This window comes from Odontesthes bonariensis, chromosome 11, assembly GCF_027942865.1.
Source record: "Odontesthes bonariensis isolate fOdoBon6 chromosome 11, fOdoBon6.hap1, whole genome shotgun sequence".
Classification (NCBI taxonomy): Eukaryota; Metazoa; Chordata; class Actinopteri; order Atheriniformes; family Atherinopsidae; genus Odontesthes; species Odontesthes bonariensis.
The window spans coordinates 22,373,122-22,393,008 of NC_134516.1; the positions used below are offsets into that span (position 1 = coordinate 22,373,122).

The window sequence follows — 19,887 nt, forward strand, 5'->3', positions numbered from 1 at the left end:
AAACGAGACTTCTTAAGGCAGGGGAAGAAGCGCTTTTTTAAAAAAAAATATATCAACAACTCCAGTAACTCATAAATAAGAGCAGGCTGGAAAGTGAGCTCACAGTGAGAGGAGATCATGGAAAACTCCTGGAGGAGGTGGAGGACACAGGCGGTGAGATGGAAGTGGTTGAGAAACTCACTGCTGCTATGTTTGTTCACTGGTGAGTTTAAGCTGAATCCTTTCCGCTCTTTTAAGCCTTAACAGGCTCCAAAAATGCCTTTTAAAGTGGTCTGTAATGCTTCCTCGTGTTTGATTAATCATGTGACTCATCCAGCCTCACAAAAGAACTGCTTTTGAAGTTTCTGGAAAACTATAAGAAGTAAGGAAATTATTCATGTTTATATATATATATAAGGCAAAACTGCTGGAAACTTTACCTCTGAGTCAAACCTGTAAGTACAGTGCTGCTGTGAAGGGGGGCAGGGGAGAGCTGGCTTTGTGTGTGTGCGTGTGTGTGTGTGTGGCGCGCGCACGCGCGGAGACATAGTGCCATTGTCTCCGTGTGGAGAGACAGGAGCCAGGACCTCAGAGGACCACCCAGACAGAGCTCCCCAGGAGTCTGCTGGTGAGATCTGTCACAGCTTTTATGCAGGGAGGTAGTCCTTAATTAAAAAGGTGAGTCGTCAACATGAAGGAAGCCTCTGCTCTGATGAAAAGAGTGCATCCTGTCTATAAGGACTTGATTGATTTTGGTAATAATTGGGGCTTTAAAGACCCCTGTGCTTGGAAAATTCTGCTTTCTGTTGTACGTCCCTGCTTAACATGACAAAAGGCAGTTTTTAGTCCTAAAAAGCAGCACTTAGCAGATTATTTACCCCCCTAGTTTTCCTGTATTTGAAGCAATACTTTAAAATATGCATGTTCGCCTCAGGGCACACATCGTCGGTGAGTGAGTGCTGAGACAAAGCAGATCCCTAAGCAAAGAATCGCACATGTGCAAGTTGCTTGTTTTCTCTGCAGCGTCGCTCATTTGAAGTGCACGGACACGCTCTCGATTGTGAAAGGCTCCGAACTCCTGCACGACTGCACAAAACCCACGGAGATCACGGAAAGGCTTGGGATGAAAAGGACTCGTGTCGTGGCTGCAGTTTGAGGCGGGTACACAGAGGGGCACAGCTGTGTGTACAGTGCTTGTGAATGAGCACGCTTTAGCCTGAGCAGTTTTGTACACGAGCAGACAAAGCACATTAATCACAAACGCACACAAAACACGTAATAGATCCTGCCGCTGTGACTGCTGCTCATTAAAGCAATAAGCATGTTTATAAATGATCACGAATTCTGTGTGTGCACAAGTGGAAGAGCCCTTAAGTCATTTTTATCCAAACCCCACTCAAACACACCATGATGGGTGCTGTGTGCTACTCTGATAATCTCCCATTCAACTTATTAATTCAGCTGGATCGCTGAGCTGCTTTGTCTTGTGTCCTCTGTGTGCTGATTTCACAGCCCGTCTCTGAGCACACCTAATATAACTTCATAAATGCCACTGGAGTTGTGGCTTTTTTTTCGCATCGCTGCGGTGCATCAGTAGTCCTGTTTCCATGAGCCTTGTTTGATGCACATTTTAAAGTATCTCATTAGGGGAAAAAAAGATACGGAAACTGCAAAATTAGTCTTGCTTGAGGTGGCATTTTCTTTGTGCGTGCGTGTCCTTTTTCGAGATCATTTATTCAACATAAGAGTACATGAGATGGTCGGCAGTTTCCACTTCTTGAGCAGAAATGAACAATCACTGCTGTGAAATAATTTAAACGCATCTAATTTGGGAACATATACCCCAAGAACTCCTTTAATTTTTTCTGGTATGTGGCTCCTATTTGGCATCTTTGTCATTGATTACATCCACGCGTAATGTCGCAGACACAACAACCTTCTCATGACTCTCTGCAGCTTAGTTTATTTGCTCTAAAGCAGGCCATGGAAACGCTCACAAATCATAAAATTTCCCTTCAAACTATTATTTTCTATTTTTATTTCCCCGTCATCTTGTATCCTGACCTGAACTGTTTTTTTCATATCTCAAAAGAGGAAGACATTTCCAACATCTGAATGTTGTCCACACTTGTTTCTGATGTCATCATTAGAAATGTGTTGATTTTTGCAGCCTGCATCATGGACTGGTCTGTCAGCCTTAGACAGTGTGCAACCTACAGCTATTGATGCAGCAGGTGGGATATGTGGGCTGTTTTGCTGCCTCAGTCGATCTGCAGATGGAAGAATAAATAATTCATGCCTAGTTTAAACTCACGAGATGCTTCATAGATGTTGTATGATATTTTTTTTGGTCAATAATCTTCATATTGCTTCTCCTATAATTGGAGAGCTAAGGTGAAAGTGTGTAATAAGTTTAGTCTGTCAGCAATTTGAGCAAAAATCCACCTGGTTGGTTTTTATCAAGGTGGTGGAAAGGTGAATAGGAAAATATAAAAATGTACCTGCTTTTTTCTTGCAGCTTCTGGTTTAAATTTCTCTGGCTCGAGGTAAAAAAAACCCTTATAACACAAACAAGGAGAGCTGGCTGAGTTTATTTGAACGAAACCCAAGATTCCTCTAGTCTTTATCTTTTCCTCAGATGCTCCACATACCTATTTTCTGTACATGGAGCTCTGTGTGAAAGTCGCTGGTTACGGTTGAGCTCACCTGAAAGGGGAAAAAAAAAAGAAAGAAAGAAGAAAACTGGTGGATGGAATTATTGACAATCTTATTGAAGAGATTGTCTAACTGGGTTTTTTTTTTTTTTAGTTCAACAAAGTAAACTTGCCCTTAATTTTTCTAGAATTTGTCCTAAACTAAGAATGAGGATGTAAATCTTTGGAATCGGCCGACCAAAAATGCTGAATTGGCCTTCTAGCTCTTGCATTCCATTAAAGACCTGACACAGGACCTGAGAGATGCATCTGGACCTTCTGTTGATCCATCTGCTGTTGGCCCAAGCCTCATCAGAAATGGTCTCCATGGAAGGGTGGCTGTCAGGAAGCCGTTCTTGGGAAACAGGGAGAAAAGGCAGAGCTATGCCAAGTGAAACAAGAAGAAGACTGAAAATCAGTGGCAACAGGTCTGATGGAGGGATGAATCCTCCCCAGAGCCCGGAGCTCAACATTACTGAAGCAGCAAAAACCCTGGAGAACTATTCCTGAAGACTACAAAGACTAAGAAATGTATAGGAAAGTTTGTCCAAGAGACTGTGCTGAGTTATAAAGGTGGTCAGACCAAATATTGACTTCTGCAAGCTGTTTTTAAAAAAACAAGCGTGTGTGTGTGTGTTTGCAGGTGGTGGTGAGGCCCAGTGTGAAGGCTGTATAGAGTACTGCTGTGATGGATCACCACCTTTCTGCTGCTCCTACTACGCCTATGTAGGGGACGTCCTCTCGTAAGTTACAACATGTTACTTTTCGGAACACTTGTTTTGTCTTGTTTACCCTAAAATGTCTTATTCTTCAATAAATTCTGCAAAATCACCCCCACCCCTCCTATATATGTATACACACACACACTTTCTGAAAGAAAGAGAAATGATTTGCTCCTTTTAAAACTGTTTTTTGTGAATATATCTGATCATAATGCGCAGGTGCTACCGGTGACACATCTGATGGTCAGAAAACTCCATTTTCTGATGAGGGGAGGACCGCCTCGAGGTGTCGGTGTGTTTGCCCAGGCTGTAACAGCTTTGGTTGCTAAGAAGCCTAAATGACCTCCTGCTGATTTAATAAAAAAAAAGGGAACAGAGTGTTTGATCTGATGCCTGCAAACACAGCAAAACTCAGAGGGAAAAAAGGGGCTTTGAGAGTTTTTGATCTGGAAATGCTCCTGTCTTACACATAATAAATGATTAGTCGGCATTAGCCAAAATTGTGACCCCCAAAAAATGATAGATCTGCGGAGACACTCGTGGCCTTTGATTCTGGCTGTAAGATTCAAATGACCTGGGACTAATTTGCATCCCAGCTGCCCTTTAACAAGCCAGAAGGCGCTGCAGAGGGTCTGACCTTTTGATCTCTCGCTGCCATTACTCAGCACAGCTGCTGCAGCACATTCACCTAGCTGTCAGGCCTCCGCCCCCCTTTGAGATGAAGTTGTGATTGTTTAGGTAACTGTCTCCATCTGTTTTTCCCCTCCATCTCTTACCAGCATTTATTGTGGCTCTCTCAGTAAAATCTCTGAGAAGTCAGACTGAATCTGACATGCTGACTAACGCTGACCACGGACGCGTAACAAACCTGCTAATGAGCCTTTTTCTATCCCATAGCGCCAATTCACAGACTCCTCTGCAGCGAACACGCACGTTGTGTCACACGATTTGCACACAGCTGAGTTACATCACATGCCGCAGTTCATCTCCATGGCAGCAACGTAGAAGTAATGATGAAGACGTCTGCCTCTTCTCACACTCGTGTGTGTGTGTGTGTGTGTGTGTGTGATGCAGGGGCACTGCCATTTCCGGTATTGTGTTCGGTGTGGTGTTTTTGATGGGGGCTGTGGCGGCCTTGTTCCTGTGCATGTGTATGTGCATGAAGAACGGGCGTGGCGCGCGTGTCGGCGTGTTCAGCACCTCCTACATCAACACTGTGAGCCAGGGTTACCCAGGTGGGTCCACACAGGCAAACACAAGACTGTCTTGAGCTACCCGTCTTTCAAAAAGTATGATTTGTAAACCTCATCTCTTGCACAATTAGATTAAGATTCAGCAAAGTTGTAGAATCAGTCGGTATGTTTACGTGCACAGTTGAGCTGATCTACAGTTTTGGCTCTACTTGGCCGTTCAGTTGGACTCTTCTCCTGCTTCCAGTTTACAAGCACTACAAGGTAATCTAATTCCTGAGCAAAGTGCGCCTGACTCTGTTATGAGTATGGTGATACGCCCGCCCACTATGGAGAACTGAAACTGTCATAATGCGAAATAAACACAAAATTATTTAAATGGTTCCATTTCAAAAATATAAAGTTACCAGATTGTGCAATAATTAGTGAAATAGATGATTTTTTTCTGCTTTAATCTGCAACTACTCATTGAGATTTATGTTCTTACCCCTATTTATTGTTTTTTTTTTTTTTACTTTGCCTCTTGATTTTGTGATTTGATCATTTATCATAAATCCTTTTTTATATATGTTCTTTTATCCCTGCATTTATTTCTCCAACGTTTTTTACTTTTTGCTCTAGTTTTTTCCATACCGTTCCCTCCTTCTTTGGACCTGCTCCTTCTGTTATTTTTAGGTCATTTCAGTCGGACTAGTATCAATACACACATTGTAAGAAGAAACCCACACTTTGACAGTTGGATTTCCAAGATATTTCCCTAAAAAAATGATCTCGAAATTCTAAAAGTACAGAATTTTAAAATGGAAAATGTGCATGAACCCTGTTTTAGTAGCTTATGATCTGCAGGTGAAGGAGGGGGGAGGGGGGAGGGGGGGGGGGGGGGTGTTCCAGTAATATGTTCTTTAAATCCGATCTCATTGATTTGTCTCAGCAAAAATACTTTAGATTGCTTTGGTATTTATCTGTGAAATGGGAATGAATTTAATCGGTTTACAACTTTTTACTTGGTGTCATTTTTATGGCAGCCTGTTACAGACTGTTTTATTTAAATATTTTTTTTATTTAGTGTAACCTCATCTCCTGTCCTCTGGCTAACACTTCTGGATAAAAGGTGAAGAAATGAAAAGGTGTAATATGTCACTGGCGCCACCTCGGCTTTAAGCTGCAGTTCTGAAGATACAGTAGTAGTATACAGAGTAGATTATTATCAGAAAGTAAAGGGACAGACATCCATCTATTTGTTTATGTATTAATTAGATTTTTTTTGTGGATGTGTAACGGATTTATTTATTTATTTTTCAGAACATTGTAAATCTACCCTTTTTTCCCCTCTGCTCTCATTCTTTCACACTGTTCTCACCAGTATGTTGTCTGCACATCAGAGCTGCGACACTCTCCAACCTTGGGAATGCTATTTTCTTTTCTGTCCCCTGAGACTCATCATTTATTTATCATGTTTCATTCTCTTCGGTGTATCTCCTTCATGCTGCGCTGGCCTGGCGTCTTTCACGCTGTCCCACAGCTCTTATCGGGTTTCATGAAGATGCCGTGGTGCAGTATGAATGCTTGTGACCTGTATGTAGCAACATGCAAATTGGTATTTCTTGGCACAGGATGTGAGGAGTTTTGTTTTCCTAGTCCAGTGTCCCAAAGATGTCTTGTTTTGGATCAACGCTGGATTTTTGAAAAATAAAGCTCTTACTTCAATGGCATTATTAAAAAATCGTTTTCCATGAGGTTTAACTATATTCATCCTTAATTTAGTGAAACGATGTCGGTTCACGCTTGTAAACGGATTTCTACTACCTTCAAACGTTGTTTCCTTTAAGTGTGCAGTTTCTCATTTCTACCACTAGAGGGTAGTATTGCCTTGTTGAACCCCTTATTAAATCGAGGCCGGTTTCCTGAGCCAAGGTGGACCTCACTTGCATTAAACATGGAAGAAAAATGTGAAGCTAGTGGTTATTATGGAACACATAAATGCTCTTAATAAGCTTGTGTTGTTGTTCTTTTTTTTTTCTTCAAAACTTAGGTCCTCCACCTCCGTACACCTATGATTATGAGATGTATGCACCATCCTTGCACCCCCCACCCTACACGCCTACCCAGCCTCGGCCGGCCAACTACTCTCCGCCACCTCCTTACCCTGGCTGCACCCGCAAGTAAATCCCGACAGTGCAGATCATGTGTTGCCCTTTTTTCATGGCCCGGATTCAGGAACCTGGCGTCGTCTCTACGGCTCGTGCTGTTGCTGTGTGGGACCAACCCACCCAAAATATCCACATTAAAACTTGAAGAGTGGCAGGCCAGAATAGCCCAGTAAACGTCACTGCATTTCTGCTGCTCTGTTATGGAGCATAGGGCGGGATAAAATAATGATTTTGCAAAATGTGGGTCAGGACAGCCACAGAATGTCTCTCCAAGTCTGGTGGACTTAACTGCTACTTGGCCTGCAGCTGGTACTTTCTGCTCACTAAGAACCGATATCCTTATCCGCCCGTCTGTGCACATCAAAGGTAGTGCACTGCTTTGATGAAGGTGAAGAACACTTTCGTCAGCATGTAATGGAACCTCAAATAACTCCAAACCCCAATGGACTCTGCTTCTTTGGAAAGTTAGCCATTTTCCCCAATCCTCATTTTAAACTTGATGTATGTATGTAGGCGACTGAGTTGGAAATTTATGATTTAAATCTTTTTTTTTTTGTTCAGTCAGGTCTGGACCTGTCTTGTGTACACAGACTTGAACCTACTGCTTGTTTAGTACCCTTGAATAGACTGGGTTGTTGGTAATGAACTGGCTTTCATTACCTTGCTTGAAATGTGATACGGGGAAGGAAAATTAACTGGGTCATGTTACAAAGAGAAAATGTAATCAAACTCCAGTTGTGGGCAAATTAAGGTTTTTGAACTGAAAGTGACCTCGCTGTGTTAAAACTGTGAATTTATGGGGTTGAACAATGTAAACATGTCAGGTAGATATTTTTTTCCCTTGCTGTTTCAGTGCCTGTGTTGTAAATTAAAAATGTTTTTAAATATAAACACTGACTTCAGTCTACATTTATTCACGCGAATGATTAATTAAACATGGCCGCGTGCAACGAAAGTGGCGGTTTTTTTATTTTTATTTTTTATTTTGTTGCATTAAAAATGGCTTGTTCGTGTAGGCTGCGTGCGCGTATCAAGACATGAGATAGAAATAAAAACAAACGTGTGGGTCAGAAAGATAACGCGCGAATGAGTGAGGCTGCGCACTAATCCCACTCGGCTGTGGTCAGGTGATCCGGCTCTGAGCAGCTGTGCGGCTTCGGTATCGCTCTCCATCAGACAACGGGAGTCACCGGCGGCGAGCACACTGTCTTCCAACCCGACTCTAACGCCAAGAAAAAAAACGCTTGGAGAAACGCTGCCTTTCGGAGCGTTGTGTCAGCGAAACGACATGGGGGTCCGAGTAGCTTTACTGCTGCTGGTTGTAGCGGCTGCGGCTCTGGCCGTGGAGGTGAGAAAAAAAGCCTTTGTGCGAAAATCTGTAGTATTTTCGACCATATTGTTGCCGTTAGCTCAGCCAAGCTAGCTAGAATTAGGGGGAGAAAATTAGACCGGAAGCCTACTTTTTTCCCCTTCATAGTTAAAGCTTAATGTTGTAACACCAGTAGAATGATATCAAGCAAACAAATTAAACTTAGAAATGTATCAATGGTTATTTACTTGTAAGTTTAAAATATTTTCAAAGACTAAGGATTTATTTTTTTAATGTAACCTACACAGTGCTGCTGGGTATATTAGTTTCTTGTCGTTTTATGTTGAAGGATCCAACCGGATGTTCTGTATAAGAATACTTTAACATCAACAATGTACGTGAATTCTTGGGAATTTCTGAATCAGAGCTTACGTGTTGTTTATTTTGATTTCGGGAACATATTGGGGAGTTTTATTTTAGGGGGTAATTAATCTCAAGAGCATGACATATCTGCCGAAAAAACTGAGATACCTCTTTGTCGTTGTTTCGCAGCGCTTTTTTCCCTTTAGGTTTCGCTTGGAGAAACTGATTTATTAAGATAGTGCGACAACATACCCTTAATTTAAAGCTGCGACACTTTGCTTTTGCTTTGTGTTTAACCGTGGGACAACATTGTTTCGCTGTGATATTGAAATATGACCCACAAGTTGTGTATGCCCACCCCAATAATACTGCGAACACGATGATGGTTGCATTAATGTCACAAAACACGTATTTGTAGTCGATTTGGACGATTTCACTCTTTCGACAGTAGCTACAATGAATAAGTAAAAGGCGTATTGTATCATTTTCCATATACCGGGGGCTAATATTTGGGAGTGGGCGTGTTTTTGGGATGGAAATAAGTCCACAACAGACCTTGTTGTTTCGTAAAGAAGGTTTGGCGTATGTTTCTGGTTTAAACAAAAGAGAAAAAGTCGTGAGGATGACAGATATTGTGGGAAACAAACGCTATTGACGCCCTTCACGTATTTCAGTTAGATGGTAGAGAATAGAGAGGTAAGATGGCGGCGGTGCACTGCAGCATTTATGGAGGGTCGGGAAGCTGGGAAGCCAACAGGAGATTTGACCGTCACTGTTGTCTTTCAGGCTTTTTTATGAACCAATAAAAGACTTTAATGTGATCACTTATATTGAACACTTTAACCACCGTTGGACTTGGTTCACAAAATCACTGCTCGTGTATCGTTGGTGCGTTTTTGCTGAGAAAATCGCTTTGTGAGTGCACGCTGCAAAAAATATCAGTTTCTTCCACGTCATTTACTTGATCTTGTGCTAATGTGTCGCTGAAAGGTGAAAAGTCGCGGCTTTTTAAATGGTTTCTGGGCACATACATGGGTGTAAATGGTATGTCTCCATTCTCATTTGAGTAATTTGCATATAATTAGTAGGCTAGAAAGCTGTAGTTCCCCCTTTGTCAGGGCAAACATTTGACATTGGTGTCTGAAAAAAATTCCCGAAACAGTTTAAACATCATTTGAATCATGGGAATTCCCTTCAACTTATTAGATCATAAAAATTGATACGAAAAGGTTGCCCCTACTGATTGTAGTCGGGTTAAGGGGGATATTATTTACAGTGTGGCCTTGTTGTGAAAGAAATTACACATTCCTGTAGCCACTCCAATAATGGATGTCCAATTGTGGTTAAGAGGGAGCTGTAGTTCAGTCTTATCTGTGGCATCACAGGCTGCAAAAGTTAAAGCTTGTATGCATGCGTAACTAATCGATACACTCGCAGTTTGTGTCCTCTACTCAGCTTGGGGCTATTGTTTTTGCCATTTTGTCCTTTTAGGTTTCAGGTTTCCCTCTAATCTGATAAATGAAGAGAAACGTGGCAGCTGATTGTCGCTTCTTCCTCCACTTACTCTATAATCAGTGGATTCCGAATGAATTGTTTGGGCATTGGCTTTGTTCGTAATCCATGGCTGAGGTCACTTCAGGCAGATTTAAAATCTAAACACAAAATGCAGAATGGTGAATTGTGATTAGAAGATGCTGTTTAAATCTGCAGAAATGATATTAGCAAGATTAGATCTGAGATGTGGCAATTTTTTGATCCTGCCAAGGCCCATACCAACAAACACGCTCACACGTCTGAACACACAGCCCTAGGAAACAGCTTTTCCTGGTGGGCCCGCCCTGTACAGGCAGGCCGTTGTGTGGGAGTTGGATGCCAGCCCTTGTGTATTTGGAAATCCTTGGGAAATGGTTCTTGGATGGGTGCAGACAGTCTGTGTGCATACTGCAGTCTTTCAGCCTCGGGCGGACCAAGCCTCTCCTCTTATTAGGCAGCCTTAATGCCATTATGCCAGTTGGTGCTGCCAGTGTTTCTCACTTTGGCACCTTCTCAGCCGCTCACGCTACAGTTTCGGGTCTTTGAAGGAGAAATCCACTTGACACGAACGTATCTCCTCTTGCTTTCCATTTTGTTATTTCACTTGCTTTCCCCCAGCATCACTTGTTTCTCAGTACCTCAGAGGATGAATTTGAACTTTTGTGCTTGACCCCAGAATCTAGTTTACTGTAGACAGTTTTTTACTTGACTATTGAACTGACCTGGTAACACAGAAGCCTGATGTTTTCTATTCACCATGCCGGTCTTTTCGCTCTAATATTTTCAGCTAAAGAACCTCATATTGGCTGCACAGGAAATATCTTCGATGTAACATCTGGAGCTGACACGATTATCATTAATTTCTACTTGGCTCTACAGAAACCATTTTTGATCTCCAAGAGCTGATCTCCAAAAGAGTGTGGTTATTGTTTCTCATTTATGAACATATTCTGTTTTTTATTTGCCATTTTTAGACTCCGTTTTCACCAAGTAATGGATTTGTTTATTGAGGAAAATAATCTATAATCAGTAAAGGCAATGGTTGATAAGTCTGGTTATTTATCTAAGCAAAAAGGGCTGTAAGTAGAATAAAACATGGCGAAATAAATGAATCCCAACAGAAAGATTTTGCAACCACTAGATGTTTTCCCCATGGTGTTTGTAGGCATTGTGGTGATACACTGTGCCTGTCTCTTTTTCTGTAAGAAAACAATGGACAGTGGCATATAGCAGGACTGGATGTTGTCTTCATAATGTGATTGGACCACAGTACAAAGCGCCTTCTTTTTTTCCACACAGCCTTAATCAAAATTGGCCTGGAGCAGATATATCTGTATCATCGTGTGTTTTGTCTGACTTGCAAACTATACTGAATTTGTGAGGAGACTCTGAACCACAATGTAAGTGAGTGATAAAAGTGAATGACAGGGATGTAAGGAGCTTTCACGTACCTTGTTTTTGGTCTATATTTCTGCATTTTAAAAGAAATGAATATCCAAATCCCAAAACATTTGAATCTTGCCCAAGCGAGCACATTGGGACATCAATAATAGATTTTCTTACTCGTCCGATATCACTGGGCTCTGTTTTTCTCTGCCTCCCACTTTCTTTGTTTAATCCTCTGTGTTCAATCGGTGGGGCTTCAAGTTGGCCGTGAAAATTAATTGTCCAAATGGCACATTTGTTGGTCGTGTCAACAGTGATGACACTGCAGTCCTCCCAATTAATGCTCTCAGTGCACTCCTCTCTCTGTCCTGGAAAAAAAGCATTCCTGACCTTTAATGCTGTTGTTTCTGTTGTCATAGTAAAATAGTAAACGGGATAACACTGATGTGCTTGCTGTCTTTTAGAGCTCTTTGTCCACCCAATAAAACCCCAGGCAAAGGTTTCCCCTGCAGTGATGTAAATCATCTTTATGTGAGAAGTTTCCCCTGTAATTTGTCTTCCTCCCTGTGCCGTACCTTCCTTTTTTGCCTCTCTTCATTCTCATAGAAACGAGTTGTCCTGCATTTTGAGTTGCTTTGTATTTCCATGGTGGTTTTTTTCCTATTGAAAGATGGCATCTCTCTCTTTCGAAGCATGTTAGGAATCTGGTAGTGGGTATTCACGGGTTGGAGGCCAGTGAACAACTCAAAGGCCAGCTTTGTGCTGTACGACCTGGCTTCTGAATGAGACGCTGCACAGAAACATGAGGAGCTTTGATTTGATGCATCAGGTATTTGATAAGGCACAAATAAGCTTAAGAGACTGAGCTTCTCTGGTCTTGTTGACTAAAGAGAACGTTATGAGTCTGTGATAAACCCTGGAGCAAAAGCAGAGTCTTCCACTGCACATGGCTCGGAGTAGCACCGACAACTGCATCTTAAAGTTTTCCCTGGCAAGTTTTCCGATCATATCACTGATGGTCATCGCAAGCGAACTCGTGCCGGATAGATATGTAATGTTGAGAATGGCTTGTAATTGTTATTCTGTGGATAGAATAAGGCTTAAGTGTGGTTGCATTAACATGCCAGTTTCTATCCACTGTGTTATTCATGTGCTGCAGGTTAGTTTTCTTCTATTTTTGCTCAGTTTTTTGTCTTTATAGCTGACAAATAATTAGTTTTAATAAGTCAAACATGTTCTCTGTTGCAGGGTAGTCTTCAGGGAACGTTCTCTCTCCCATTTCTCATACTCGAGTTAAATCTCCATGCCATCATCACGATTCAAATGCTATTTTAATCTAGAAATATCAGCGTTGCGCCATGAAAACGTTCTCTTCATTCCACTTCTACTGAGTAAGCAGCTCTTGGTACAGGTTCGGAATAATAAGTTGAGAAGTCACCCTGACCTGCCAAATTGCTCATCAGCAGGCAATCGAGTACATTCAGCCGTTCGTGTGTCATCGAGGACGCTGTGCACACACCCTCCATCTGAAGGATGTACCTGTCATTGCTCACAAAGGCCTCAAAGGTGCAAGGCCTTCATATTCAGAGCTCAGTCACGAGTGCCGTATGTCTGTCAGGGATGTGTTGTAATGCATGCCACTGACCTTCCACTGAGATATGACTTAAGTCAGGATGATCGTTCCAGTGCTCATACATTATAGTTACAAATATGGATTTGCATGTTTACATGCAACTAGTTAAAACAAATTATTGTGTCAGTTTGACCAAAACTCGACATTTAAAATGCATTTTAATCTGATCAAAATCATACGAAACTGACCCAGACTAACACGGATAATGTGGTTGGGGATGGAATCATTCTATATTAAAGTTGGCCTGGGCGCTCTGTACATGTCCTAAGTTCTATCTTTTTGCATCTTTCTGTCAGAAAAATAAGATGTAAGTCTGTACTGATAAAGCTGAATTCCCAATAAAGCTGCTCTAACACATAACAACGGGACACCGTCATATTTATATTTCATCTTACAAGTTAAAGGTCATTCATAATCTCTGTAAAAGTAGATTTTGCAGGGTTCATCTCGAAACATGAAGTGTTATTTGTTTTCTCTGACCCTCTCTCAGCTCAAGACGAGCTTTCAAAAGCTGAATTTAAAATGAAGACTGAACGTGGATTGGAAACACAAACTCCTACCCTTTTCATGACTTTTCTGGGTTAAATGTGCGCGTGCTTTCTTTTCCACCCATGAACTGCATTTTTAAATGAGAAAAATAATTTGCATGCATTCGATTAAAAAAACACTATTCCATCTCAGCGCTTTAAAATGACAAATGCAGTCATTAGTTATCCACAAGCACAGCCTCTTCCCCCCTTTGCCTTTGTAAATTCTCCCATAGAAATAAGAAATGAGCCATAGAAATATTTCCCATAGCCACAGAGGAGTTGGACTCTGCTCTTTTTCCTTAGTACAGTATTTTTATCGATTCAGCGCAGACTTCTTCTTCTCAGTATGTCACTGACTCCTGCAGAGGTTGCTGACTCGTCGAGGAATCTTCTGAAGAAAGTTCCTTCTTAATGATGATATTTTTTTTTCTTTCGCTTTGCCGGAATGATGTCATCTCTTCACTCATGTCTCCATCCTCGTCCCGGGTGTTCAGAGTTGCCATAGCAGTAGAGCCTTCCCCAGGTGCCTGGTACTTCAACTATAATCAGGCCACTCTGTGTTTGCTGTTGCTTCTCTCGCCCGTTGCTTCATCTCTCCCTGCTTTTAATTATTTTCCACCCTAAGAAATGGTCACTCTGGATTTTTCTGTGAAGATCTGCGCCGTCCACTCTCTCTGTTACAGATGTGACGCTTGCACTGAGATTGAGATTTGCTGATAAGATTTCTTCTTCTTCTTCTTCTTGTCAGGCAGTACAGCATCAATTGAACGTGACAAGTGGAGTCAAAGAGTAATATTGGGGCATTTGCTTCGGTTTGACGTGTGTTTGTGTGGACTATTTGAATGATTTGCATCCAAAACTGGACTTGGATTCTTGACTATGTTATTCTATTTCTAGATCCGTTTCCTGTTTGGACTCCATGATAGATGTGGACATCCTGTGTTTGTGCAGTAAACCGGAGTGATGTATAATGAATCGAGTGTGTGTGTGTGGGTGGTTGTGGGTTGTTTATGGGGACCCATTGTGTTGAAAATCCTTAATGCTTGAAATGTCTGACTCCAAATCATTTCCATTTGAGATTTGTGAAGCAGAATTTTCTCATCTTGTGAAGCTTTTAATTGTCTTCTTGTAATTACAAAGTAATCATTTTAGGATTCAGTTATTTCATTTGTAATTTAAGCTGAAGTATGAAAAGGGGACGCATGAAGTCAATTTGTATGAATCTCTGTAATTCTCAGTTTTTCTTTTATGAATACTGACTTTGCATCCAGTTTACCTGCCAACCCTGTCTGAAGGTGGTGGTTATAACCGCTGTAAATGATTAGATTAACATTTTCAACCCGTGGCCCAGAATGACACGGATGAAGAACGACCTCAACCATAAAATTGTAATTTTCTTTATTAGGCCTGAGGAGCGCAGAAAACACAACTTTAGCCTGTTTTTCGTGGTCACAGGATCATGTCGTTATGCTAGCTTTGATTTAAGAGGCACTTCTCTACAGACGTCAGATTAATACTGAATGAATGTCATTGTTGAGCTTCAGCTGATATTTTTCCTGTTTGAAAACTACAGATGGACATTGAAGATTATATAGAACAGCAGAAAGGATGAAAGCGCTCAGATCGAAGGGGCCGTGCTTTATTTGTTTAGTGGCACAGTCCATTTAGAAAAAATGACGTTATCTGATGCAAAGACATGCAAATTAAACTCAGATGAGAGGCGGGGAATGTCGTGGATTAGAATGCAGAAATAGTGAGCGGCCTTTTGCAGGTATTGTTACGCAACAGCAAGAAGAATTAAATCGAATTTATCATAGAACTGTGTGAAATATGAATTGTTTACAGATGTGTTTTATGATTAAGGATATTAATACATTATTTCAGTCAGGACAAATGATCCGTGGGCACATATTTTACACAAATTAGTTTACTTTAAGATCAGAGTGGACACATTCCCTAAACTGAGTGTGTGTGTGTGTGTGTGTACAAGTAGTCTGAGCTCCATCTGTGTATGTTGCCTTTCCTCTGCAGAGTGACTTCAAGCTGGTTAGCAGTGTGGTCAGAGCCAGTTTACCTGGTAGTCATTAAACTTAAAAATTCAGTTTAGGCATGCTATGCTTACACACGCCCACACACACACACCAACCTGCTTCTTGTCCAAAGCAAACTTAACCGGATGATGAAATTCCTGCTCCCAGATGACTTGGATAATGGTGTTGCCTCGGGTTGCTGCAGTGATGGCTGCTGGAGGTTCGAACGGGCAGCTCCCTTGGGTAGAAAGCAGTCTCTGTATCCATGGTGATTATGACTAAGGAAACCCAAGAGTTCCTCCATTAAGTCTAGACAAATTAAGCGGGCAGAAGTCAGTACTGTGTTTCTTGCACACTTTTAATCAGATTTTAACAGATTTGTCTGAGATGCTAATTCCAGAGGAAGCCCTCGAGACGAAGCTTAGTCGCATTGAATATGAATGAAGATAATTCTTCAAACAAGCTTGAATTCTCTGCTCTCGCTTTATAAAAGCCTATGAAGTAGAGGGCTATGTGATGAGTTCTGTGTAAGAAAAACTGGTAGAAGGCACGTGAATTGGGAACAGCAGATGGGTGTAGTTGGTCTTCGATGTGAGACAAGTCATCGACGAAGACGTGTAAAAGCTTTGAGTCTTGATTTAAGGAGACGTTTCATCATGTCAGTTTGACCTGTTTAAGGCTAAATAAGGGAGGCAATCAATATTTAACCCAGACTGACTTAGAATTGCTGATTGAAGAAATGCCTGAGTGAACATGATGCGGTCGGCATTTCTTGACTTGGTCAGGTTTTTATCATAACCTAATTCTCTTCACCTACCCCCCTGCCTGAAGTGTTGGCCGAGAAGAGCATAAGCTTGGGAGTCTGCTCCCTTTTTAATTGTTTCTGTCACACACTCAGGACAGAGCTTTCATTTTTGCCCTTTACATCTAGTCTATAATTGAACATTTGGCCAACAGGGAGTGTGAGGGGAAGGGAAGTGGGCTTGGCTTCCCTGTAATCAGTGAGACGCACTGTCCACTGGATCTGCTTCCCTAACATCAGGGACAGATAATGATGCGCACGCACACACACACACACCAGACTGGAAAGCATGGTGTACACGCACTTCAAGTCCAGTCAGAGATGATCTGAGAGTGTTGAATAACAGAAGCACTCCTGATTTGCCAATGTGATTATAGAGTTTGTGTATGGACATGCACACAATGCAGCTTAAAGTCCTGTTTATTGTCAATGCCTCCAGACTTATTTAATTCAGCTGTCATATAACCTCCCAAGCTAAGTATACAGATTTGCAAAGCGATGCATCTTATAAACAGCCCACAGGCCACAAGGTTTTTACTCGTTACCACTGCAAGCTGATTAATTAATGACTCAAAATACTGGTCTGTTGTGTCCTATAACACGTTGTTACACTTATAAATGCTAAATACCTACCAGGAATAGCACAATAAAGTCCTTATTCGCATTGTGTCAAGCTGCCACTTGCAGGAGCTTCCTTCTTTTTCTCCTCCTCAGTGATTATGCATCTGATTAACGTCAAACCACCTCAAACACCCACTGACTGACGTCCTCTTGTGTGGGGGAGCAGTATGTCCAGACCTGGACAATAACGGCTCGTCTTCTTAACCAGTGGGCCAGACATGTTAGTCAAAGATGGCTGTTAAAGATGTGTCCCAGTGAGAAATGTGTTTGTGTCGAGCTCCAGCGACACATCTTGCTCTCCAGGGAGGCTCCCTCTGGGATAAGAGCTGATCTAAGACACACACACACCCCCACCACCTTCACTCGACTCCCCATGGCAGGCCTGGGCCACTCCGATAAGACTGTGCAATTAATAGCACTGCAGGACCAGTGCCCATGGGAACACTTCAAAGATTGCGTGTGTGTGTGTGTGTGCTAAGGGCACACTGGAATACATTCAATAGTTTTTCAGCCTCTGTGTGGGTGAGAAGATGCATATAATAATAGATATATTTGAATTTAGTATGCTTGTGATGTAATATTTCTTTTCTTGACACCCCCCATTTACCCGCAATGGGTAATAAACCCGTCTCTGCTTTTCAGTGCTGCTGATCACTTCAGTGAACTCGGCAGTCATAAGGGGCTTCTGTCATACATGGTGGTGCATTTTACACAGTGGCTTTGACATGGAAACGTCTGTATAAAGCAGAGAAAGAGTCATGACTTCGACTGCCCCGTGGGTGGAGTGATGTGAAGTTACATCAATCGCTGAAAATGTTTGTTCTTGTTCGGGGGCAGAAAGTCTGCTCCTAGTTTTTTTTTTTTTTTTTTTTTTTTCTCCATTAGATCAGCCGCTCAGTCAGTGATTCTAGCCTGAAAGGATAATGCTATGCTATTAGCATATGATAGCATTGAATTTTCAGAACAGACCACTCTGTAAACTGGATAAAAATAAAAGAATGACTCGTGATTTATTATATTCATATATTTTTTGGACTCTTGGTTCAATAATTTTTTAATCTTAAAAATATAGACAATATTGAAGTATATACAGGTCATGGTTTCAGTCTGGGATGAGAGCTGTGGGTTAAATCTCTTTATATAATAAAACACACACACACACACACACACACAATGTGGATTGGTCATGTGAAGTGCTGTGGTGAGCTTGAGCATAAACCTACATGGGGCAGTGAACCACTCCAACAAATTGCAGTAGCAAATAATCTCACTTTAATCTTTTACAACTTTGATGTTTCATTACATTATTAAATTTTTGTTTTATTTTCCTTTTACAGTATGTTCCTCCCTCGGGGTAAAATGAATACCATTTAGCTTTTTATGATGCATAAACCACCCTTGCATGACAAGATTTAACAACTTGGTCACAGGCTACATGCAGCTCAGTTTGCGGTCCTGTATAGGTCAGCAGGCCTCATCGCCGGGGTCTGTATTCACCTTCCATGCCTGACTTGTTTTTGGACTCAGTGCGGCTGGTTTCCTGCAAATAGCACGCACACAAACACAGTCGGTGACTTTAATCCTGCTGCAATTCTCTTGGCACTTGTAGGGACTTCCCAGCTTTCTGAGCTGGAGCTCTTAGGTTGTTGCTCTCATTTTTATCAAACTATGCAGTTCTTTCATCACGTAATAGGATTAATAAAAGCAGCAAGAAGCTGAAAAGCATTGTCGATGGTGCTTCAGTTGCATCACTTCCAACCTCTGTTCAGGAAGACGTAGCATGCCAAGTAATATGTCCCTGGGGTTTCTGCTCACTTTAATTGTCCCATCTTTTTGGGATCAGTCTGATACAACATGGGCCTTCTTTCCCCTGGCTCATTCCCTCTTGTTACGGTGATGGCTATCATACCAGATTGAGACCAAAGGGGGATATTTCTTCTGACCGGGCTGCCGTCCTAATCCTCAATGCCCAGATTACCGCTCCCTTCCTCCCTGTGGGATGACCGGCTGGCAGACTGGCAGGACTGTGAACCAGAGCTAAGATAGGATAAAGACTGTGTGTTGAGGAAATGAGGGAAGCCTGGTGTCTCCCTCTGTAATGTACACTGCTTTGCTACCATTACATCCTACCATTGAGTCCATCTGTTGTTTCCTCAGGACAGATTTTAGCTCTCCAGGTTGTCGCTGGAGCCAGAAGAAAACAAGAAAATACCATTTTACTCACTTATTCTTTGTCACTCGAGAATGTCAAAGGTGAAGCACAGTGATTATCTTTATACGCAGGATAATCAGTCGTGTGGCTGTTTGCCTGGAAAGTCTTTGAAAATATCGATGAAAGCAGCATTTGAGTTTGCTTACATCCTTTTTTTCTTTGAATTCCCTTTTTTTGACACCAGAATCTCCCTTTAATTCCCCCTTCTCTCTCTCTCTCTTGGTCTCGTGCTTTCCAAAGCGGTTGACCTTCTTGAGCTCCAGCGGCTTATTGTCAAATACATCTGTTCTCCAGTCTCTCCTCGGTCTGTTGCTACTGTGGTTATTGTTCTTTCTCTGTTACTGCTTCTAGTTCCTGACTTTGCCATCATCCTCCGCCTGTGATTTATAATCTTGCAGCAAAGCCTTTGTCAATTTTCTTTCCCCCACACCTCGCTGAGAAGAGAATGATGGCCAAGGATATGATTTGCCAGCCAAAAAAGCGTGACACAAAGAATTTGAATGTCAGCAAGCAATTGGCACAGATTTGCTTACCTATGCCCCAAAGCAGAGATAAACTTGTTATCTACTTCAGTAATAACAGAGTGGGGCCAGAGGGTGGTCAGATAAGGTCCAATTCAAGCTGGGCACCCTCAAAGTGACTTAATTAAAAGATGGCCCACGTGCACAACCTTTAGAGAGTATTTTAGGCCTTTTAAGCTCTTGGTTTGGCTTGGCTTTTACTATTATTTAACA

At 41.8% G+C, this 19,887-nt stretch overlaps 2 protein-coding genes across 4 annotated transcripts in view; both read left to right on the top strand.

Annotated features, from left to right (window-relative positions):
* The first annotated feature begins 77 nt into the window (after positions 1 to 77).
* On the top strand, positions 78 to 7,591 carry cyyr1 (cysteine/tyrosine-rich 1). Its single transcript, XM_075477176.1, has 4 exons — positions 78 to 202; positions 3,316 to 3,415; positions 4,469 to 4,629; positions 6,617 to 7,591. The coding sequence occupies exons 1-4, from the start codon at positions 118 to 120 to the stop codon at positions 6,748 to 6,750; spliced, it is 480 nt and encodes a 159-aa protein (XP_075333291.1). The 5' UTR covers positions 78 to 117; the 3' UTR covers positions 6,751 to 7,591.
* Positions 7,592 to 7,884: 293 nt separating this feature from the next.
* The window catches only part of appa (amyloid beta (A4) precursor protein a), a 29,266-nt gene continuing 17,263 nt past the window's right edge, over positions 7,885 to 19,887 (top strand). The window contains exon 1 of one of the 3 annotated variants that reach the window (XM_075477910.1): positions 7,885 to 8,082. In XM_075477910.1, the coding sequence (XP_075334025.1) occupies positions 8,023 to 8,082 (60 nt within the window). In that variant the 5' untranslated portion in view covers positions 7,885 to 8,022. The remainder of the gene's footprint in view (positions 8,083 to 19,887) is intronic. The other 2 variants (XM_075477909.1, XM_075477911.1) reach the window with 2 other exon arrangements.

Bases quoted from the DNA above. Each gene is read 5' to 3' on its own strand.
- cyyr1 (XM_075477176.1), top strand. From the start codon at position 118: ATGGAAAACTCCTGGAGGAGGTGGAGGACACAGGCGGTGAGATGGAAG. The intron at 203-3,315 runs GTGAGTTTAAGC...GTGTGTTTGCAG, and splicing joins GCTGCTATGTTTGTTCACTG to GTGGTGGTGAGGCCCAGTGT. The intron at 3,416-4,468 runs GTAAGTTACAAC...TGTGTGATGCAG, and splicing joins TATGTAGGGGACGTCCTCTC to GGGCACTGCCATTTCCGGTA.